We start from the raw sequence: 25,188 nt of genomic DNA, 5'->3' as shown, positions 1-25,188 counted from the left end.
CTGCTATATTATGATCTACACACTTATACATCTGAATTCCATAACAAAAAAAACTACCAAAGAACTCAAATTATATACATTTATTTTAAAATATTATGTACTTTCAGTGAAATAGCACAATTTAAATTCTGCACTTTTTTCCCTGGCTCCTTATTACCTAATAAAATATTTTTTCAAAAGCAACAGAATCTGTTGAATTAAATGGATCTATCACATATACCTAATTCAATGACCATTGATTGATATGTTTTCAGATGATGCCACAAAAATTGATCTGAAAAAGAGAAATCTAAAGAAGTATTGGACATTCTCTATTACAAATCTTGAGCCTTCATATTGGAGTAAACCATAACAACCTATTCTCTGTCCCTGAGTAGTGTGATGATACTTTGTTGATACACTCATTATAAGCATCTATGGTTTTTATTAACCAGTTCTACCTATAACAAAATCTATTTAGTTTAGTTAATGACTTTTCCAATCTATTAAGGATCCCCTCAGAATAGTAAATCTCTGCACTTCGTCAAAATACCATGTATACAACTGAGTTATAAACAACCTATCCTAAAGTTATTACATAGAAATTTGGTAGTAAAGGAAATTCTACTAAGCTTTATAGCATTTAAAGAAAATATGGTATGACAAAATTTTTTTAAAGGTGACATTTTTTAAAATGACCTTAACTTTTTTTACTTAACAGTTAACACCTGTCATCTGACATCTCACTAATATACATGCCCCTGAATATCAAGATCCTTCTCCAGGTTTCTATAATTTGGCAAGTCAACACCTACTCTTCCACTTAACAGCCTTATGACCTTTGGTGAGTGTTTCTGCTTCTCTGTTCTTTATATAAATAATGGAGAGCGAAAAAAGTGTCTACTTCATAATGGAGTCTTGAGAGTGATATATGTAATTGATATATGTAAAGCATTTAGAACAATGGCCACAAAATGCTAATACATGTCAGCTAATATTGTGAAAATTTGTTTAAAGTCTATAACACACTTTATTCAGTCAGGAGTACCTTCTGGGTAGAGCACCTTCCAGGTACTGGGTATGGTAAATTATACTCAAAAACAAGGAAGACCGCTAGTTCACATACTGAAGGGTAATTTACAGTCTTATCTTTCTACTCTAGTTAATGTTTCTCCAGTCTCCTCCTTACAGTAATAGTCTGCTTCCCAGATAACTTTCCTTCTATGATTCCTAATGTACTACCAAACTGTCAGAGAAAAGCAGGTAACTAAGCCTATTAAATATCACTTTGCACATATTTTTCAACCAGTGAACTCTGGGCTTAAGGGTGCTATATTTCTGATAATGGCTTGGCTCAAAAGCTTTTTTTCTTTCTATGAGGAGTTGGGTTTCCAAAGGTTGAAGTTTTCAGAAGTCTGGCAGCTGGGATAGTTGAGGTGTTAAGTTATTAACATGTTTTCATGATGCAAGGAGGGACAAATAGTGTTTCACAGACTTTAATCCTAGTACTGCTCCTGAGGTGAAGTATAAAAAAGATTACCATCTGCCTTTCACAGAGTAACAGTGACGCTCATAAAAGAGTGTGACTTGGCAAAGATGCTTAGGTGAACAGGCAAGTCTGTCAATTTCAAAGAACTGCTTACCTCCATACACCAAAATTTCTTCAACAGGGTTCTAAAACCTTTAGGTAGTCAGGAAACTAAACACATATTCCCCCAAAAGATCCAGAGTAATTTTCTAAATCCTAGGTGAACCGAACCAAAGGGTCAACAAAATATCTAAAAGTAGTAACTTAATTCAAATTAAACCAACATTTTTATAAAGATAAACTAGAAGAGGTCCAATTCTCCAAGTCACACATTTCACTCATATTCAAACTAATCTAATAATTACAAAGCCCCTTCTAAAAGTGACACACATCTAAGTGTTTTTATACCAATTCATATAAATGACTCAGTTCAAATTCCCATAGATAGCCAAATGTTGCTCATGTTCTAAACTAATCTCAACTACTCTGAACTTTGCCTCCAGGCACCAGACTTAAAACAGGCATTTAAAGAACAATCTCTTTAAAAAAAAATAAAATAAAATAACACTGTAAAATTTAATCATATGCTGAAAGGTTCCCCCAAAAAGAAAGGAGAAACAGAAACCCAGAGTGAAATAACTGAGCAATGGCAATAATCATCAATTGCTACTATTATGTGAATGTATGATGGGGAACTTCACAACTCAAAGATCAGGCAGCTGACAACACCAACCCACTGGCCAATCTTAACATAAAAAAAAGAAAAACAACCAGACAGCATGTGCCTCTTAATGTAATGCAATACAAAGTAAACAGCACTACCTGTGAAGCAGTCTTGCCAAAACATCAAACTAGAATCTCAGAGTCTTTAGATTAACCACTCGTTCACAGGAAATACAGAGGAGAAAGGAACATGTTACAGGATGCTATACGGATACATTCAACAAAATCCAAACTGTGGGAAATTCTACAGGGCAAATGATCTGGATTTTTTTTTTCATTAAATAAATGTTAAATGACAAGACCAAAAAAAGGGGGGGAGGGGATACAAGAGACTGAGACTTATTTATCAACCAAATGCTGTGTGGACTTCTTTGGATCCTGATTCAAACAAACCAACTGGGGAAAAAAAACATGAGACAATTAAGGAAATATGCTGAATATTTAATGATATTAAAGAATTATTAATTTTAGGTGTGCTAATAGTACTATGGATGTGTTAAAGTTTTAGAGATACACATAACGAAGTACCTGTAGATGGAACATGTCTGGGATTTGCTTTTAAATTACCCAGTTGAGGAGGAATCAGAGGGATAATAGCAGAAACAATATTCACATGTTTCAAACTGTTGAAAAGGGTCATGGGTATATGGTGATTCATTTTACCATATCTTTGTATGTTTGAAATCTCCCACATTAGAATGTTAACGAAAGAGAATATCAGAGTACTGTATCAAAAATATCTATGGTTGGCAGAACTCTCAAACTTAAATTTTAGAAGTGTTTGCTTCAACAGACCTTCATTTAAAAATCAAAACCAGGGACTTCCCTGGTGGCAGAGTGGTTGGGAATCCGCCTGCCAATGCAGGGAACAAGAGTTCAAGCCGTGGTCCGGGAGGATCCCACATGCCACGGAGCAGCTAAGCCCATGCGCCACAACTACTGAGCCTGCGCTCTAGAGCCCGCGAGCCACAACTGCTGAAGCCCACATGCCTAGAGCCCATGCTCCACAACAAGAGAGGCCACCGCAGTGAGAAGCCCGTGCACCACAACGAAGAGTAGCCCCCTGCTCACCGCAACCAGAGAAAGCCCTCGCGCAGCCATGAAGACCCAATGCAGCTATAAATAAATTTGTAAAAAAAATAAAAATAAAAGCCAAAAACACAATTTTAAGTACTGCCTTTAAGTATTATATTTGCACATATTAAGTAATGACTTCAACTATTACATGTTTTCATTTTATGTCTGGTTCTTATTACTGACATTTGCTAACACACAAACACACACCTCCTCCAAAGGAACCAAGTTCTAAATATTCTAACTATTCTAACTCCTAAACATCTCAGTCAGTTCCTTCTTTTCTTCTACTACTTCTTTACTTCAAGCCCTAAATATTTTGGTCTTGTTACAGCCTCCTTATGGTCTCTCTTTTCAGCTTAAACACACACCAAGTCACCCTCCATACTGATTCCTTCAGTGGACCCCCTCATCTCCAGAATAAAATCCAAACTTCTTTGCATAACATACATTGCCCTCAGAAATCTGGTCCCTGCCTATCTTTATAACACTCCCAGACTAGTACCCCATATATCATCCCATACTTCACTCTTTCTAAACTACATACAGTACTCGTACAACAGATCTGAGGATAAACTATGGATGCTCTTCTCTTTTTTTTTTTTTTTGGCGGCACTGTGCAGCTTTCAGGATCTTAGCTCCCCGACCAGGGGTCGAACTCAGGCCCTCAGCAGTGAAAGCGCCAAGTCCTAAACACTGGACCAGGGATTTCCTTGGATGCTCTTCTCTTCTAAAGCTCAGTTCCCTTAGACTAAAACCACCAATACCAAATTCTGCATACCTTCTATTTCCAAGTTAATTAATTCCTATTGCCTCTACGACACTCACTTCTCCTATCAGCTCCTTTGCAAGCCTACCCAGACTTTCCTTTCTCTCTCCCTGACTACCCTATACTTTCACAGTAATCTATGCAGTAATATCACACTACCTTTTTGCTTTTTGCATATCTATACTGCCCTTCAAGACAGAGTATCACAGAGCCTGCTAGACACTAAATGTTTGTTTTGTGATGTATGCATCTTCCATTGACAACAGACAGGTAGTTCTTTTATAAATAACTGGAATGTAAGCGGTTTGAAAGTGGGAAACTTGTCTAACACATCTTTGCCACTCCAGTGCTTGGAATATATTAAACACTAAGTGTTTACCAAATGAATGAAACAAATATTTCTAATAGCCATGGTTTTTAATTTTGTAACAAAATTTATTCCACTCCAGTTTACCTTGTGTTTCTTGGTATTTTATTTGTTTTGTGTTGTTTTTTGGTCTGTTGGCTGATTAGTTTTAAAGCAAAGACCTTAAACAAGAGTTTACAATAAGAATTATACATTGTAGCTACAACATACTTAGGGAAACTTTCAGGTCATAGTGTTGACCTTAAAGTTGAGGAGGCTCAACAAATTATCATTATTGGAGAACCTCAGTATTAGGTTATCCTAAGGTTTCACTGTAAGTTAATTGGAAATTGTAGGGAAAATCACAAAACTCAACAGCAGTCAGAACCCAAGCAACGTAAAAAATAAAATCAGATTCTTAATTTCAAATTTTAAAGTGAAAATTTCTCCCTGTAGAAACAACAATACTGCATACAAACGTTGTTTCGGGGGCGGGGGGTGCATCTGCTAGAAAAATGGAAAGACAACAAACACAAGAGAAACTCTGACCACATCAATTTTTGAAGGCTAGATTTCAAAGTGTGTGGATAGCGACATTAAGAGGCTGGACTTAAGAACAACACCTGAGGTAAGACTAAGAAATTGACTTTCACTAGAAAGTCACTAGAAACAAAGTCATCTGGTTGCTTTAACCAAACAGTAGGAAGCAATGGCTTTTAAGATGATGAATCGTCTTCATTTCCATTGTCTAACGTATCTAAATTTTTTTTCTAAATACTTAAGTGGTATGTTCAAATGTATGCTATTTACCATCTAAAAAAAGGAAAACTAGACACATCACTGAACAGTATTAATGGTTTGCTTTTTTTTTAATGAAAGGCACTTTGATTCAACTTTCTCCCCGCCAAAATAGATTCCCTTAAAATCCACTTAAGTAATAAATGTTAAAATTTAGCGTCGGTAGAGGAACTTAACAAACCCTTCTTTTAAAAATTACGAAAAAAGGTAAAATGACGTTTTTATTGACTTTACATTACCGAAAAATGTGGGAAATAATGGAAAGGTGTACTATTTATTCAAAGCATAACTACTTTCGTGGTTTCAATTTGTATGGTACCTGAATTAGTTTCTAGAGAAAAGTAAACCTGCCAGACTCCAGCAGAGGGAGAATTGTTTGCATGAAGCATATCTAGTTCAACTACTGACCAGGAATACCTACCCGCTCTTCAAGTCTCTGATCTAAATGACTTTCTTTGTGAGAAATCTTCTAATTTTATTCCTGCCCTTAACAAAAACCTCTATCAGAAGGTGAAATGCGCCGCATCCCTCTCGCAACTTTGGTTTAAAACACGACCAACCGTTCTCTAGTGCAACGAATGAGGCGGTTCGACATAAATCCAGACAACACATCACCTCGGTACCTACAGCAGCGCCCCAATAAAACCCTTAATTCTTGCTAAAGAAAATTCCAAACCAGATCTAGCGTCAATATCGTCTAATCGCTCCTCTTGGGCTCCAGAGGAAAATGTACCTGTGGAGTACACGCTGCGCAGCAAACAAGGCACAGCTCCAAAGCCGTATCCTCTATCCCGTTTTTGCTCCCTCTCAGCCCTCCCTCCGCTTCCATGCAGAACTTGAGCAGAGCATTTGACTGCCTTATCTGCCAGCAACAAGCGCCAGGAGGAACGCGCTCCTGGGAGATGCGGAGCTTGCAGGCTGAGCGCTGCCTCTGGCGCGCTGCGGCCGCTCCGCTCAGCCAGGTCCTCCGCGGCTCCCGCCTCTGCCGGTCCGAAGAGCCCTCGCCTGAGCCCGGGCTCCGCTCAGGGGATTCCCGCGACGAGGTGTCGCGCCAGATTTGCTACCTGCTTCCTGCTCCTCACCCGCGAAAGAACTGCACTCCCGTCCCGCCAGGGCAAGTCCGGAAGCCTCAAGGCAAACCGGCGGTCCATAGCCCCAGAAAGAGCGGCTCCGCGCACACACTTGCCAGCCGAGTCCTCCCCCTTCCCTGCCCGCAACCCCCAGGGCCGTTCCCCCGCCGGGGCCTGCGTGGGTCCAGTACCATTCTCCTCACGGGGCGGACTCCGGAAGGGTAGCAACTCCACCTCCTCCTCCTCCGCGGCCTGTAGCCATCTATCGGGAAGCGTCTCCGGAGGCGGCAGCAGAGGCCGCCGGACAAGGACAGCCCAGGGAAACCTTCTCAGAACTAACTCAGCTCCGGCGCTAGCAGCAGAAACTGAGTCTTTCATAATTGTGCGACCAACTCCGCCGGGTGACTGGCCACAGGGACGCGCCCGCGCCCGCCTCCGCCGGCGACGGGGCTGGAGACAGACCACGTGAGGGGCGCGTCGTGTGCGTAGCCGCCCGCGGGCCGGGTCACGTGAGGGGCGCGCGCTCCCTCACTTCCAGGCCGCCTCCCTGCGCGCCGCGCGCACGCGTCGGGCACGAGCACTCCCAGTCCCAGCGCCTCGGGTCTGCCGAGTTGGGTGGGGTGTTCTCTCCAGATCTCCGTGGGATACCTAGGCGGGACTTGCACAAACATCTGCCTCAGCTCGAGGAGTGGAACTTAAGGAAGCGATAGTTGAGAGTTAAGGTTTCAGGCCCCTGGGATCCCGCCGGGAGTTGTGGCGTGGTCTCGTCTCTGCTAACTGGGCCTGGCGTCTGCCTGCGCTCTGGAGCAGCGTTTCCCAGCCCCGTAGCTGTGCCTCAGCGAGGGTGGAGGCCTTCCATGTTGCTGTCTCCTAGTCCAAAATGGAAAATTATCGTGACCCAAATCATGTTCTTCCTCTAGCTTCCCCTGTTTGTGCCAGCAAAAATTCTTCTGGCTTTAACTGTGGGCACTAGCCTTTCCCTCCAGAGATATCTCCCACCGGCGCGGACACACCACACACCTGAACCAAAGACTGTGGCTTTTCTGTCTTTCCTTTTCCTTTGCTCTCACACCAGCCCAGTTTTGACTATTAGGGATAGTTTACTAACTGTTGCTTTTCACACTCCGGAAAAACGTCCGGAGTTCCTCTGTCTGATCCTGATCTTATCTCTTTTTTTAAAACAGCTTTATTGGGATTTCCCTGGTGGTGCAGTGGTTAAGAATCTGCCTGCCAATGCAGGGGACACGGGTTTGAGCCCTGGTCCTGGAAGGTTCCACACGCCAGGGAGTAACTAGGCAGGTGCGCCACAACTACTGAGCCTGTGTGCTCCAGAGCCTGTGAGCCACAACTACTGAGCCCGCAAGCCTAGAGTCTGTGCTCTGCAATGAGAGAGAAGCCACCTCAATGAGGAGCTTGTGCACCGCAACTAGAGAAAGCCTGTGAGCAGCAACGAAGACCCAATACAGCCAAAAATAGATAAATAAAATAAAATTATTTTTAAAAACAGCTTTATTGAGGAGTAATTGACATGTCAGTAAGTAACCTATGCCTATTTAAATGTACAATTGGACAAGTATTGACATATTTATACACCCATGAAATCGTCACACTCAAGACAGTGAACGTATTCATTATCTCACACTTTCCTTCTGCCCTTTATAATTCTTCCATCCTGTCCCTCCCCATCTCCATCCCTTAGCAACTACTGATCTGTTTTCAGTCACTATAGATTAGTTTGCATATTCTAAAGTTTTATGTAGTGGAATTATACCATATGTACTTTTTTGGGGAAAGGGAGAGGAGGTCTGGCTTCTTTCACTCAGCATAGCTATAACCTTGTAAACCTTTTAAAACACAATTCACTGAAGTAGGATCTTGTCTTCAACAAAACGGATCCACCCATTTTCCCTAACAAGCTTTAGCCATACTTGTGAACAATCTTCAATTACAGACATACCCTGGAGATATTTCAAGTTCCATTTTAGACCACTGCAATAAAGTGAATATTGCACTAAACTGTGTCACATAAATGTTTTGGTTTCCCACTGCATATAAAAGTTATGTTTACACTATACTGAGGTCTGTTAAGTGTACAAGAGCATTATGTCTAAAAAAAACTACATACCTTAATTTAAAAATACTTTATTGCTTTAAGAATAGTATCTTTGAAGAGCAATAAAGTGAAGTGCAATAAAACAAGGTACGCCTGTATTGTATATTCCTTCCCCATCTGGCAGGTCCAGCAAGACCAAGGTTAAAAAAATGGGTTTTTTTGTTTTCTTTTTTTTTATTTTTGGCGGTATTGGGTCTTTGTTGCTGAGCGCAGGCTTTTCTCTAATTATGGAGAGTGGGGGCTACTCTTTGCTGCCGTACGTGGGCTTCTCATTGCAGTGGCTTCACTTGTTGCGGAGCACAGGCTCTAGGCACTCAGGCTTCAGTAGTTGTGGCACGCAGGCTCAGTAGTTGTGGCGCCCTTAGTTGCTCCGCGGCATGTGGGATCTTCCCGGACCAGGGGTTGAACCCGTGTCCCCTGCATTGGCAGGCGGATTCTTAACCACTGCGCCACCAGGGAAGTCCTAAAAAAATGTTTTAAAACACGTGTCATACCCTTTCTACTAGATTCAGCCCCTTGGGGCAGGGATCTAAATGTTTATTTTCTAGATGTCAGCTGGGCCTACGCACTTCCTGCCTTTAGGGAGTTTATAATCTAGAAAGTGGAAACAAACCAGAAAATCAGAATAAAATGAGATAAGAGTGCTTTGTTCTCCTTGGTCTTTGTGTCTCTGGCCTTTTTGTACCCACAAGTCCCCTTGCTTGCATGGTGTAGAAAGGAAACAAGAATAGCTCCATGATAGTTGGTCTCCAGAAATTTTTGGTAAATTGGAGCATTTAGTTTAGAGTTAGAAATGTTGCTTGCCATTTCAGTAAACAGCAAATGTTGCCCATGATCAAGCCATCAGCCACTACCACTTTGTGCTCTGAGGGGAATTCAGGATAGAGAAAGACAAGATACTGGCTCTAGATAGTTAAGATGCATATCAAAGGAATAATTTCAGTGAGCCCAGACCCTTATTTATTTACTTATTTGGCTGCATCGGGTCTTAGTTGCAGCATGCGGGATCTTTCGTTGCGGCACACAGGCTTCTCTCTAGTTGCGGCGCTCAGGCTCAGTAGTTGTGTCATGTGGGCTCTAGAGCGCTCAGGCTTAGTTGCCCTGCGGCATGTGGGATCTTATTCCCCCGCCAGGGATTGAACTGGCATCTCCTGCATTGGAAGGCGGATTCTCAACCACTGGACCACCAGGGAAGTTCCTCAATGAGCCCAGACTCTTGCATCTTCCCATACATAGAAAAGCCCTAACATCATTAACTTGAGATGTCTGTTTTTTTGTAATCAGCAGTAATGTTTTGATGTTCGACTACATGTCTTTTTCTAGCAAAAACTCCTACATAATCTGGCTCCTCCCTTACCTCTTTGAAACAGTTTCTCAAAGCTATCTGAGACTCTGTTTCCAGGCTATAGTACTCAGTAATGTTCTTGAATAAAACATAATTCTCAACTTTTAGGTTGTGCATTTTTTCCCACTGACACCTTAATTGAACTACTGAAAATAAATTCTTTAATTTACAGGTGATCAGACAGCCCTGAAGTTCACATATGCCGACGTTCAGTGAGCAATCAATTCTGGAGGATGAATATATTCATTCAAAAAAAAGTGTTGGGACTTCCCTTGTGGTCCAGTGGGTAAGACTCCGCGTTCCCAATGCAGGGGATCCGGGTTCGATCCCTGGTGGGGGAATTAGACCCCACATGCATGCCGCAACTAAGACTCGCCACAGCCAAAGTAAATAAATATTTTTTAAAAAGACACTCAAACAGCCTCTGAAGAGGTACATGTGGCAAGGGGCTGAGACCTCCCAACAGCCAATACCAAGTTACTGGCAAGAAAGTGGAGCAACAGGAACTCTCATTCATTGCTTGTGGGAATACAAAATAGTACTGACACTTTGGAAGATAGTACGACAAAAACTAAACATACTCTTTTGATAGGATCCAGCAAGTGTGCTCTTTGGTATTTACCCAAATGAGGTAAAAACTTTTGTCCACATAAAAACGTGCAAACGGCTGTTAATAGCAGCCTTATTTATAATTGCCAAATATTCAGAGCAATCAAGATGTCCTTCAGTAAGTGGATAGATAAACAACTGTGGTACATCCACAGAATGGAAGATTATTCTGTGATAAAAGAAATGAATTATCATGCCATGAAAAGACATGTAGGAAACTTAAATAAATATTTCTAAGTGAAAGAAGCCAATCTGAAAGGCTACAAACTGTATGATTCCAACTATGTGACACTCTGGAAAAGGCAAAACTATGGAGACATTTAAAAGATCCGTGGTTGCCAGAGGTTTGAGAGGAGGGAGGAAGGGAGGGATGTATAGGTAGAGGACAGGGCGTTTTTAGGGCAGTGAAACTACACTGTATGACACTGTAATGTGGATACATGTCATTATACATTTGTCAAAACCTGTAGAATGTACAACGCAAAGAGTGAATCCCAATGTAAATTATGAACTTTAACTAATAATAAGGTATCAATATTTGCTTATCAATTGTAACTAATGTACCACACTAATGCAAGATGTTAATAATAGGGGAAACTGGGGGGAGGGGGGAGGGTTGTGAAAGGGGTATACGAGAACTTTCTATACTTTCTCACTCAATTTTTCTGTAAATATAAAACTGCTCTAAAAATAAAGTGTATTAATTTTTAAAAAAGCATATGGGCAAAGTAGAATAGAAACACAAGTTAAGGACAAAAAAAGAATAATGCAAAATTTCCTATTCTTGAGAAGTTTACCTTTCTTAAATGAAATGATGGGTATCAAATCATATTTAAAATCTAAGTGATAAAATTTACATTTTAAAATCTCTAAATTTTTAATATTCTCTTAATTACATTTATTGCAAATATTATAAATTATGATAAAATATACAAGAGTTACATAGTGTTTTTTACATTGATACATATTTTATTGAGATATAATTGACATATTAGTTTTAGGTGTACATCATAATGATTTAATATATGTATATATTGCAGAATGTTCACCAAAATAAGTCTGGTTAATATCCATCCATCCATAGTAGTTTCTCAAAATTATTTTAAGTGCTTTGTAAACAAAAATATTTGAAGACCATCACTCCAAGTCTCTTTCATTATTTTGGAAGAAGATAGATACAGCCATAGTGTTTTAGACTTCAAGTTTCATAAGGACATTTAAAAAAGTAAGATTAAGAACCATGAGAAAAGAAATGGATTATATAACTCCCAAACTGTAGAGAGGAGAAATGGATTAAAACAAAAACAAAAACTCAGTCAATCTAAAAAATGTCAGTGATTAGCCCACAATTTCCTCTTGGTTTTTGTAATTTAAATTTGTTAAGAAAAATATACAATACTTGGTGTTGTATTTACATTTAGAATGTTTCAGAAGCACATTTTGCTGTTTTAAACACATCAACAGCTGCGGTAGGGATGTGTCAATTATAAAACAACCATTTTAAACATTAGCAGATTCTTTGTGGTTTTAGGGTATTTAATAATAAAGAGGCTAAATTTTAACCTAGGAAAAGTATTTTTAGAATGCTGCAAGTTTATTGTAATTTATATCTAAAGTGACCAATAAGTAGTACAGTTTATGAGTGATGACTATCTCTGACACTAGCCAAGTTTTATGACTTCCCACAATTATTTAAAACATGTTTCACCTTGATGCCCACACAAATGTGTATAGAGGTTTACATTCAGGTAAGTAAAAGCAGGTTCCATAGTAAAACAGTTGGAAAGCATCAGAGTCCTTACTTCCTAACACTGAAGAGCAAGCATTTATTGAATGGTTTCTCCCTGCCAGGTATTATTCTAGTCACTCAACATGTATTAACTTAAGTCCTCTGAACTCTATGAGCTACATACTATTATTATCATCCCTATTGTACAGAGGAGGAAACTGAGGCACAGGGCAGAACCATGGTTTCAACCAAGGCAGCCTAATTCCAGAGTTTATGGCCTTAACCCTTCTGCTATATTACCTCTTGTGACAGTAAAACACACTGAGAAAGCTGTCACTAATAATAGAGAACAGATTATATGATTCAGCCTTTCACAAAATCTTTTCTTCAAACTATTTAATCAGCTAATCAAGATTCTTTATTTACTTCACTAGGTCCAAATATTTGGCTTATATGATTGTTTTCACATTAATCATGCTCTAACTTCTCCCTAAACGGATTTGCCACCAGCGTTAAGTCCCTGAGCAACCTGAGAAGGGGACACTGTGTCTCAAAACTGAAGAACACTGGCAACATTAAAACAATTAAAATTGATTAAAGCATCAAAACAATTAAAAAGAGAGCCAATATATGAAGTATCTGTTTTATGTACAATTTCCCTGTCACTTAAAATTAGACCCTCATAAATGTTTGGCAAATCCTTTGTTTGTATAAGCAGAGCGATTAAACCAGTTCCAAGAAATTTTGCAGTAATTTGGATTGAGGATTAATGGATTTTCTTTCTTAGGCATTCTTTCAAAAGAATTAACCTGTTTTGTAAGAGGAAAGCTAATAAAATGGCACCAAAAATACCTGGAATGTTTCAAATATATTTTTTTAATTAATTTATTTAGTTTTGGCTGCGTTGGGTCTTCGTTGCTGCGCGCAGGCTTTCTCTAGCTGGCGGTGAGCTGGGGCTACTCTTCGCCGTGGTATGCGGGCTTCTCATTGCGGTGGCTTCTCTTGTTGCAGAGCACGGGCTCTAGGGCACGTGGGCTCAGTAGTTGTGGCACACTGGCTTAGTTGCTCCGCGGCACGTGGGATCTTCCCAGACCAGGGCTCGAACCCGTGTCCCTTGCATTGGCAGGCGGATTTGTAACCACTGCGCCACCAGGGAAGACCCTGAACTATTAACCTCTAACCCCAATAGTTTAGTACAGTGCCTGGCATATCATAGGTATTCAATAAATAGTTCTTGAATGCTTGAGAGGATGAAAATCAGGCTTCTTGAATTAGAGTGTATGCAAATATGTTACTTATTTATGCAATATACAAGTAATAAACATTTTTTATAACTGTTTTCTTTGGCCCTAGTTTATTTTTAAAGGAAAAAAATTTCTTCCTAAAGTTTTAAAACTCTACTCCAAGTGACTAGATTTGGGTAAACGCTGGAACAAATTACCAGTAAACATAGAGAGAAATTTCCCTTTGAATTTAGCAAAACCTTTGTGTTGATAAAGAATGTTATTTTGGGGACTACAAGAACTTCTCTGAAGCATATGTGAGTGTACAATGAATGGATTACTTTGGTTGAACAGGAAATTTAAAGGGGTCTAAGACTAAATGCATTAAACTGTGATAAACAATGATAATTTCCTAAAACTAATTTAGATGGTGTAGTTAGCCCTAAATCATTTGACTCCACTTCCCCAGAAAGTGGAAAAAAAAAATAATGAAGTTTATGTAAAAAACTAATCTTTAAATTTCAGTCTGAGGCAGAGACTTAAGCACATGAAACTGGGGGATGAACAATTAAGTTGTACATAAAAGTGATTTTGAATCTTAGGGATCATGAGTCTGTGCTATATATTTTAATTTTCATGCTCAGTTTTTAAATTATTAATTGATGGTTCTAGTTGTGAATTCTTATTCATTTCCACTGGTACATCAATATTTTTAAGCAAATTCAGGTAAGATACATAAAAAGGTAAGTCTGTTTAAAGTTGATTATCTAGGGACTTCCCTGGTGGTCCAGTGGGTAAGACTCCAAGCTCCCAGTGCAGCGGCCTGAGTTCAATCCCTGGTTGGGGAACTAGATCCCACATGCTGCAATTAACAAGTCTTCATGCCACAACTAAAGACCTTGCCTGCTGCAAGGAAGATCCCGTGGGCCACAACTAAGACACAGTGCAACCAAAATAAATAAATAAATATAGTTTTTTAAAAAACTTGATTATCTAGTTTGACACTTAAGCTGTTTGCTTTGATAATTATTTTGGATCGCAAAAAACAAAGTTTTCTTTAAATAGGATATTGGTAACAGTTGAAAAAAGGGATCTCAAAAAAGATCTGATTTTCTGATACTGGATACCATTATTTCTACTATGTATTAGCATTGCTAATATGTATCTCCTAACTTAATACTGATTTATTAACATTTTAACATTATAAGGTTATCTAAGGAAGATCCTAAAATGCAAGTTAAATGGCATTAAAATGGAATTACTATAAGTATATATATTTTTTATGTGTATGAGTATGTATATACTTGCCTCACAATTAAGAGATTTTCATCTTGTTTCATGAAGATCTCAAAGGGGTAACTTTCAGGTAGCTAATCTTAACCTAATATACTTTAAGATCATAAAAGCCAATTACAGTATACCTAACACTCTGAGGAAAACTAAAACGTGTAAACATAAAATAACCAAGCAACCAGGTATTAATTGGATTAATTGGCTCTGTGCTTTGAATACTATTGAAATACAATATAGGTGCTTAACACCAAATTATTACAAATATATAGCTGAAGAAAAGAGTTTAAACATAAGGAGAGCTGCACGTGAAAGGTGATGAATTAACACTCATCTAATTTGGCTCCCTTGTGAAAAACTCCATAAAACAACATTTTTCAAAGATATTTAATTAACGCTTTCATACATATACAAGAGTAGAAACAAGCACCCACCCCCTAGATTCAGTGATTATCAAGATTTTACTGCAATTTACTTTATCTGGTTTTCTTTTGAATTTTATTTTATTTATTTTTTTACACAGCAGGTCCTTATTAGTCATCAATTTTATACACATCAGTGTATACATGTCAATCCCAATCGCCCAATTCATCACACCACCACCCCCAACACCCGTCACTTCCCCCCCTTGGTGTCCATACGTTTGTTCTCTACATCTGTGTCTCAATTTCTGCCCTGCAAACCGGTTCATCTGTACCAATTTTCTAGATTCCACATACATGCGTTAATATACGATATTTGTTTTTCTCTTTCTGACATAGTTCACTCTGTATGACAGTCTCTAGATGCATCCACGTCTCAACAAATGACTCATTTTCGTTCCTTTTTATGGCTGAGTAATATTCCATTGTATATATGTACCACATCTTTATCCATTCATCTGTCGATGTGCATTTAGGTTGCTTCCATGACCTGGCTATTGTAAATAGTGCCGCAATGAACATTGGGGTGAATGTGTCTTTTTGAATTATGGTTTTCTCTGGGTATATGCCCAGTAGTGGGATTGCTGGACCATATGGTAATTCTATTTTTAGTTTTTTAAGGAACCTCCATACTGTTCTCCATAGTGGCTGTATCAATTTACATTCCCACCAACAGTGCAAGGGGGTTCCCTTTTCTCCACACCCTCTCCAGCATTTGTTGTTTGTACATTTTCTGATGATGCCCATTCTAATTGGTGTGAGGTGATACCTCATTGTAGTTTTGATTTGCTTTTCTCTAATAATTAGTGATGTTGAGCAGCTTTTCATGTGCTTCTTGGCCATCTGTATGTCTTCTTTGGAGAAATGTCTATTTAAGTCTTCTGCCCATTTTTGGATTGGGTTGTTTGTTTCTTTAATATTGAGCTGCATGAGCTGTTTATATATTTTGTAGACTAATCCTTTGTCTATTGATTTGTTTGCAAATATTTTCTCCCATTCTGAGGGTTGTCTTTTCGTCTTGTTTCTGGTTTCCTTTGCTGTGCAAAAGCTTTGAAGTTTCATTAGGTCCCATTTGTTTATTTTTGTTTTTATTTCCATTACTCTAGGAGGTGGATCAAAAAACATCTTGCTGTGATTTATGTCAAAGAGTGTTCTTCCTATGTTTTCCTCTAGGAGTTTTATAGTGTCCGGTCTTATATTTAGGTCTCGAATCCATTTTGAGTTTATTTTTGTGTATGGTATTAGGGAGTGTTCTAATTTCATTCTTTTACATGTAGCTGTCCAGTTTTCCCAGCACCATTTATTGAGGAGACTGTCTTTTCTCCATTGTATATCCTTGCCTACTTTGTCATAGATTAGTTGACAATAAGTGCGTAGGTTTATCTCTGGGCTTTCTATCTTGTTCCATTGATCTATGTTTCTGTTTTTGAGCCAGTACCATATTGTCTTGATTACTGTAGCTTTGTAGTATAGTGTGAAGTCAGGAAGTCTGATTCCTCCAGCTCCGTTTTTTTCCCCTCAAGACTGCTTTGACTATTCGGGGTCTTTTGTGTCTCCATAAAAATTTTAAGATTTTTTGTTCTAGTTCTGTAAAAAATGCCATTGGTAATTTGATAGGGATTGCATTGAATCTGTAGATTGCTTTGGGTAGTATCGTCATTTTCACAATATTGATCCTTCCAATCCAGGAACATGGTATATCTCTCCATCTGTTGGTATCATTTTTAATTTCTTTCATCAGTGTCTTATAGTTTTCTGCATACAGTTCTTTTGTCTCCCTAGGTAGGTTTATTCCTAGGTATTTTATTCTTTTTGTTGCAATGGTAAATGGGAATGTTTCCGTAATTTCTCTTTCAGATTTTTCATCATTAGTGTACAGGAATGCAAGAGATTTCTGTGCATTAATTTTGTATCCTGCAACTTTACCAAATTCATTGATTAGCTCTAGTAGTTTTCTGGTGGCATTTTTAGGATTCTCTATGTATAGTATGATGTCATCTGCAAACAATGACAGTTTTACTTCTTCTTTTCCAATTTGTATTCCTTTTATTTCTTTTTCTTCTCTGATTGCCGTGGCTAGGACTTCCAAAACTATGTTGAATAATAGTGGTGCGAGAGGACATCCTTGTTTTGTTCCTGATCTTCGAGGAAATGCTTTCAGTTTTTCACCATTGAGAATGATGTTTGCTGTGGGTTTGTCGTATATGGCCTTTATTATGTTGAGGTAGGTTCCCTCTATGCCCACTTTCTGGAGAGTTTTTATCATAAATGGGTGTTGAATTTTGTCAAAAGCTTTTTCTGCATCTATTGAGATGATCATATGGTTTTTATTCTTCAATTTGTTAATATGGTGTATCACATTGATTGATTTGCGTATATTGAAGAATCCTTGCATCCCTGGGATAAATCCCACTTAATCGTGGTGTATGATCCTTTTAATGTGTTGTTGGATTCTGTTTGCTAGTATTTTGTTCAGCATTTTTGCATCTATGTTCATCAGTTATAAGTCTGTAATTTTCTTTTTTTGTAGTATGTTTGTCTGGTTTTGGCATCAGGGTGATGGTGGCCTCATAGAATGAGTTTGGGAGTGTTTCTTCCTCTGCAGTTTTTTGGAAGAGTTTGAGAAGGATGGGTGTTAGCTCTTCGCTAAATGTTTGATAGAATTCACCTGTGAAGCCATCTGGTCCTGGACTTTTGTTTGTTGGAAGATTTTTAATCACAGTTTCAATTTCATTACTTGTGGTTGGTCTGTTCATATTTTCTATTTCTTCCTCGTTCAGTCTTGGAAGGTTATACCTTTGTAAGAATTTGTCCATTTCTTCCAGGTTGTCCATTTTATTGGCATAGAGTTGCTTGTAGTAGTCTCTTAGGATGCTTTGTATTTCTGCAGCGTCTGTTGTAACTTCTTTTTCATTTCTAATTTTATTGATTTGAGTCCTCTCCCTCTTTTTCTTGATGAGTTTGGCTAATGGTTTATCAATTTTGTTTATCTTCTCAAAGAACCAGCTTTTAGTTTTATTGATCTTTGCTATTGTTTTCTTTTTTTCTATTTCATTTTTTTCTGCTCTGATCTTTATGATATGATTTCTTTCCTTCTGCTAACTTTGGGTTTTGTTTGTTCTTCTTTCTCTAGTTCCTTTAGGTGTAAGGTTAGATTGTTTACTTGAGATTTTTGTTGTTTCTTGAGGTAGGCTTGTATAGCTATAAACTTCCCTCTTAGAACTGCTTTTGCTGCATCCCATAAGTTTGGATTGTTGTGTTTTCATTGTCATTTGTCTCTAGGTATTTTTTGAATTCCTCTTTGATTTCTTCAGTGATCTCTTGGTTATTTAGTAACGTATTGTTTAGCCTCCATGTGTTTGTGTTTTTTATGTTTTTTTCCCTGTAATTCATTTCTAATCTCTCATAGCGTTGTGGTGAGAAAAGATGCTTGATATGACTTCAATTTTCTTAAATTTAGTGAGGATTTGTGACCCAAGATGTGATCTATCCTGGAGAATGTTCCGTGTGCACTTGAGAAGAAAGTGTAATTTGCTGTGTTTGGATGGAATGTCCTATAAATATCAATTAAATCTATGTGCTCTATTGTGTCATTTAAAGCTTCTGTTTCCTTATTTATTTTCATTTTGGATGATCTGTCCATTGGTGTAAGTGAGGTGTTAAAGTCCCCCCCTATTATTGTGTTACTGTCGATTTCCTCTTTTATAGCTGTTAGCAGTTGCCTTATGTATTGATGTGCTCCTATGTTGGGTGCATATATATTTATAATTGTTACATCTTCTTCTTGGATTGATCCTTTGGTCATTATGTAGTCTCCTTCCTTGTCTTTTGTAACATTCTTTATTTTAAAGTCTATTTTATCAGATATGAGTGTAGCTACTGCAGCTTTCTTTTGATTTCCATTTGCATGGAATATCTTTTTGCATCCCCTCACTTTCAGTCTGTATGTGTCCCTAGGTCTGAAGTGGGTCTCTTGTAGACAGCATATATATGGGTCTTTTTTTTGTATCCATTCAGCAAGCCTGTGTCTTTTGGTTGGAGCATTTAATCCATTCACGTTTAAGGTAATTATCAATATGTATGTTCCTATGACCATTTTCTTAATTGTTTTGGGTTTGTTTTTGTAGGTCCTTTTCTTCTCTTGTGTTTCCCACTTAGAGAAGTTCCTTCAGCATTTGTTGTAGAGCTGGTTTGGAGGTGCTGAATTCTCTTAGCTTTTGTTTGTCTGTATAGCTTTTGATTTCTCCATTGAGTCTGAATGAGATCCTTGCCGGGTAGAGTAATCTTGGTTGTAGGTTCTTCCCTTTCATCACTTTAGGTATATCATGGCTTGTAGATTTTCTGCTGAGAAATCATCTGTTAACCTTATGGGAGTTTCCTTGTATGTTATTTGTCGTTTTTCCCTTGGTGCTTTCAATAATTTTTCTTTGTCTTTAATTTTTCCCAATTTGATTACTATGTGTCTCGGTGTGTTTCTCCTTGGCTTTATCCTGTATGGGACTCGCTGTGCTTCCTGGACTTGGGTGGCTACTTCCTTTCCCATGTTAGGGAAGTTTTTGACTATAATCTCTTCAAATATTTTCTCGGGTCCTTTCTCTCTTCTCCTTCTGCGACCCCTATAATGCCAATGTTGTTGCGTTTAATGTTGTCCCAGAGTTCTCTTAGGCTGTCTTCATTTCTTCTCATTCTTTTTTCTTTATTCTGTTCCGCAGCAGTGAATTCCACCATTCTGTCTTCCAGGTCACTTATCCGTTCTTCTGCCTCAGTTATTCTGCTATTGATTCCTTCTAGTGTAGTTTTCATTTCAGTTAGTGTATTGTTCATCTCTGTTTGTTTGTTCTTTAATTCTTCTAGGTCTTTGTTAATCATTTCTTGCATCTTCTCGATCTTTGCCTCCATTCTTTTTCTGAGGTCCTGGATCATCTTCACTATCATTCTTCTGAATTCTTTTCTGGGAAGGTTACCTATCTCCACTTCATTTAGTTGTTTTTCTGGGGTTTTATCTTGTTCCTTCATCTGGTACATAGCCCTCTGCCTTTTCATCTTGTCTATCTTTCTGTGAATGTGTTTTTTGTTCCACAGGCTGCAGGATTGTAGTTCTTCTTGCTTCTGCTGTCTGCTCTCTCCTTATCTGTTTTTTTCCTTTTTTCTTATTTTCTTAGCTGAGGATGATTTATTTTAACATAAATAATAGGGCTTCCCTGGTGGCACGGTGGTTAAGAATCTGCCTGCCAGTGCTGGTCAGGGAAGATCCCACATGCTGCAGAGCAACTAAGCCTGTGAGCCACATACTGAGCCCGCGTGCCACAAGTACTGAAACCCGCATGCCTAGAGCCGGTGCTCTACAGCAAGAGAAGCCACCACAATGAGAAGCCTGCGCATCACAACAAAGAGTAACCCCTGTTCGCCGCAACTAGGGAAAGCCCATGCCCAGCAATGAAGACCCAACGCAGCCAAAAATAAATAAATAAAATTAATAAAATTATTTTAAAAATAAAATAAAATAAAATAAGTCATAGACATCATGTCATTTTGCTTCTCTATACTTCAAAATACATCTGTTTAAAAAAATGGACATGATGCCGTTATCACATCTAAAAAAAACAATAATTATTTGGTATTGTTTTATATCTGATTCATAACCAAATTTTCCCAGTTGGCTCACAAATATCTTGTTTAATTGGATTATTATATTGGGATCCAAACAGCGTCCACGCAAGTGATTTGGATGTCATGTCACAAAAGAGTCTTTTAATTTAGAGCAGCCCTTCCTTCCACACTTTTTCCCCCTATGGTATTGATTTATTACAAGAACCAATTTAGCTGTCTTTGAGAATGTTGCATATTCTGCATTTGTAATTTTGCTCCCTTGAGTGTCATTTAACTTCTCCCTTCATCCTCTATATTTCTCATAGTTGGAAGTTTGTGCTGTAGATTTGATTAGATTACAGGTTATCTTTTTTTTGAAGAATACTTCATGGTGCTTTGTGCTTCATACTATACCATGTTGAAAGGCCTACAATGTCTGGTTGTCCCACACTTAATAATGCTAAGATTAATCAATGATTTCAGGTGCTGACAGATTAAGCCCTCCTCTCATCTAATGGTTTTATACACTGATGATCATTGCCTAAACCAATTATTTCGTTTGGGATTACAAAATTGTTATTTTCTAATCCTATCATTCATGAAGAGCCACACATCTCCTCTTATACTTCATGTAGCTGGGCAAATTTTTTTCCCTGACTCTGGCAGAAAACTGGAGCTTTGTTCTTTGGAGAGAGTAAAACAGGGGTTTTACTGGCTGGGATGTTGCCAGTTACAATCGAGGGTGTGCATGGGTAACAGACTGAAAATTGTGTTTGAGTGAATGTTTGCATGTAGAATGCTGAGACCCTCAACACTTTCCCAACCACATGACTCCAAGAGATTGGGAGACATTTTTCTGAGGAATCTGATCAGCCCAAGAGAAAACATTTTAATATACTGGTATTGGGGTTTCCCAGCAGCAAAACCAGATCATCCTACAATGTACCTCACATTTAATAAGCCCATTTATGTGCTCAGAGTGTCCAACTGTATTTTTAGCCTCTCACTCTTAAACATGAGCAGAAATCTAAAGATTACCTTCTCTCTGAAGAAAGCTTCTAAGAAATAACACACAAAAATGGAATTGGAAGAAAACGGTGGTTATACACAGAGGACAATTTCAAAAACAAGCAAACAGAAACACTATGATTAATATTTTCAGAGTGTTAAGAGAATATATGGCATCAATGAAACAGCAATAGGATACAATAAAAAATAAAGTGTTAGAGAGCAAAAAGAGCTCTTGGAAAGTTTTAAATGTTAGCAGAAATAAATTCAATAAAAGGATTAGATAATGTTAAGGAAATCTTCCAGATAATGGGCAAAAAGACAAGAGGTGGAATATTTGAGAAAACAGGTAAGACAGGAGGTACAACATCAATATATTAGGGATTCCAGAAATAAAGAACAGAGAAAATGAAGGGGAGGAAATAACCAAATAATTTAAGAAAATATCCCAAAATTGAAGGACAGAGGTTACTAGGCTGAAGGGTCCCATTGTAAGATCAGCATAATGGATGAAAATAAACCCATTCTAAGTATACTTTGGAACATACTTATACTAAGAAGTATCCGTTGTCTATCTAAAATCCAAATTTAAATGGGCATCCTGTATTTGATCTGGGAAACCTTCATTGACCTTATCATTACCAGTAATGGCAATTCCTCATAATTTCCATTTCTAACAATCATCTTGGACCACCACTTTCCATCTATTGAACTTTTTCTACTATTCCAAACCCAACAATCATTCAATTCTATAGGTATCTATAATGCATTTATCCTAACACCTTTTCACTATCATTTACTGCCCCCCCCAAACCCTCATGTTCTTCTTTACCTAGATTAAATTTCATGGTTAATAAGTTATGTTCACTCCTTCACACACATCCTAAATTCCCTTGCTCCTCTTTTGCTTTTGAATTTGCTTGGCTAAGTCACAGCCCTGGTTCAAATCAATATTATACCTGTATAACTGAATGTGGCTGGGGAAACACACACATACATACACACACAAACAGAAAGTCCAATTTAAATTTAAGACCACGGACCTCATGATATGCCCCTGATGCAACTATATCATACTATATTTCCTTAGACCAGTAGTTTTCAAAGTGTGGTCTGCTGGCCAGCAGTACCAACTTCACTTGGGAACTTGTTAGAAATGGAAATTCTTGGTTGGGTCCCACCCCAGACTTGAATTAGAAAATCTGAGACTGGGACCCAGCTCCCTGTGGTTCAATAAGCCTTCCAAGTGAGTCTGATATGCCTGGTCTCAAATTTTAGCTTGTAAATGAATCACTTGTAAAGTTTGTTAAAAACCAGATTGCTGTACCCCACCCTTGGAGTTTCTGATTCAGGTCTGGGTGGGGACCAAAATTTTGCATATTTAACCAAGTGATGCAGTTGCTGAGCCAGGGACCACACTTTGAGAACCTGTCCCTATACCAATCATTCTTACTTTTGAAAGATTAACTTTTTTCTTTCTCTTCAAACTTCCTGCATCTGTTCCTGAAACTGACTCAGCTGATGACCCTGATTAGCACTTCATTGTCAGAATATAAAAGCAATCAGAATAGAACTTCCCATGCTCACACCTATCACATCTACCTCCCTATTATGCATTTATACTTACACTACCTTATCTCCAGTTACTCCATAACTGCTCCATATTTCTATTTAATGCAAGCCCTTCCACTTGGGCACTAGATCCCATCACCTCTGGCCTACTCAAGGAAATAAATTTAGTTAATTCTCCAATCTCTTTCCAACATCATCAAAATATCTCCTTTTATTGGATCTCCATTAACATTCAAAAATGCTGTTATTTCTTCCCTTGTCAATACCCTACCCCCATTCCAAACTTCTTTCTTTTTTAAAAAAATTTTTAATTTTTTTAAACTTTTAATTTTATATTGGAGTATAGTTGGTTAACAATGTTGTGACAGTTTCAGGTGTACAGCAAAGTGATTCAGTTATACATGTACATGTATCTATTCTTTTTCAAATTCTTTTCCCATTTACCAAACTTATTTCTTGAGCCCATTTCTCGTCTTCCTTTTTAATAAAACTCCATAAAGGAATTGTATTTGTTCTTTCCACATTTATCTCTTCCCATTCCAAACAGTGATACCTAAACTGAGATTTGAAGGGTCTATAGGGGATGGCTGGGTGTGGGAGGTGGGACTGTGTGCAGAAGAGCTTCCTAGGAAGAGTGTAAGGGGGCAGGAATGAAGGAGAGGAAAATAATGGGAGATTAAGTTGGAAAGAAACAGGGACTAGAAAAACCACATTAAGGTATCTAGACTATTCTTAAACAAATTTGGTGCTATTAAAGGTTTTTTTAAAGTGCTTGAATTGCATGATCAGATTTTCATCTTGGAAAGATCACTGGCTATGATATGGAAGGAGGATTGATAGTAAAATTAATATTTGGAAGACCAATTAAAAGTCTGTTACAGTACAGATGAATTAAATTGAGTTAGTGGCAGTGGGGATGGTGAGTACCAGGATTCTTTGAGAGACGTTTGGAAGAGTATGGAGAGGACTTGGCACTTGCATTTGTCTATTTTATTTCTCTGCACTGAAAGGGGCTGGAGTAGATTTTATAGAAAAAAATAATAATACGTGAGGCTTCAGTGTTCCAAACACATATAATAAATTTTTGGATGAAGCACTCTTCATTTGTAAAAAATTACTTGGCTTTCTATAGCTAGCAGAGCCTATTAACACGTAACTATTAATTAGAATCCAATTGATACCTTTCCCACTTATCTAAAGAAGTGACCCTATGATCTAAATTGGAAGGTTGTTTTTAACATAATGACATGCCAAACCATAGACTTTTATTTACAGCTAAGGTTAAGAACTATTTACAGTAAACTTTCAAGTTGTGAACTTTCAAAGATGCAAACCTGTGTTCACATGTCCAATCACGTAAGTTAGTTCACATGTCTGGCGTACATTGTCACGTGCATGCATTCTCTACACGTGGTTGTGCTTTTGTGTACTTACTTTGTGTAGCTTACTAATGAAGACCTGATGGAATTGGAGGCCCAGAGAAAGGACGAAGAGAGACAAGAGGAAGAAGTAACTGAATAACTAAAGAGATTCACTATGCAGGAAATGGCAAGGGGATTGTCTTTACTTGAGGAGGCACTATTAGTTCTTTTTTGTTTTTGTTTTTGTTTTAATTTATTTTTGGCTGTGTCGGGTCTTAGTTGCCGCACGTGGTATCTTTTGTTGCGGCACATGGGCTTCTCCCTAGTTGTGGTGCATGGGCTCAGTAGTTGTGGCGTGCCTGCTTAGTTGCCCTGCAACATGTGGGATCTTAGTTCCCTGACCAGGGATCGAACTCGCATCCCCTGCATTGGAAGGCAGATTCTCAACCACTGGACCACCAGGGAAGTCCCGAGGCACTGTTAGTTTTTGAGGCACAGGACCAGAACATAGAATGGTACACGAAGTTTGCAGCAGCCGTTCAGAATGCAATCCAGTGCTACTGTGTCATCTATGACGAGAAAAAATGAGCTACTACCCAGACATCACTGGGTCGTTTTTTCAAGAGGGTAGATAGAATTG

The 25,188-nt window shown here is 38.3% G+C and overlaps 1 protein-coding gene across 1 annotated transcript in view; it reads right to left on the bottom strand.

Annotated features, from left to right (window-relative positions):
* TRPM7 (transient receptor potential cation channel subfamily M member 7) overlaps positions 1 to 6,739 on the bottom strand; it is a 118,863-nt gene extending 112,124 nt beyond the window's left edge. The window contains exon 1 of the mRNA XM_036841909.1: positions 6,479 to 6,739. Coding sequence (XP_036697804.1) covers positions 6,479 to 6,481 — 3 coding nt within the window. The 5' untranslated portion in view covers positions 6,482 to 6,739. The remainder of the gene's footprint in view (positions 1 to 6,478) is intronic.
* Between the last annotated feature and the right edge of the window lie 18,449 nt (positions 6,740 to 25,188).

The sequence above is a fragment of the Balaenoptera musculus genome, chromosome 2 (assembly GCF_009873245.2).
Source record: "Balaenoptera musculus isolate JJ_BM4_2016_0621 chromosome 2, mBalMus1.pri.v3, whole genome shotgun sequence".
Classification (NCBI taxonomy): Eukaryota; Metazoa; Chordata; class Mammalia; order Artiodactyla; family Balaenopteridae; genus Balaenoptera; species Balaenoptera musculus.
The sequence above is the reverse complement of the archived record's forward strand: the minus strand, read 5'-3'. Positions and strand labels throughout refer to the sequence as shown.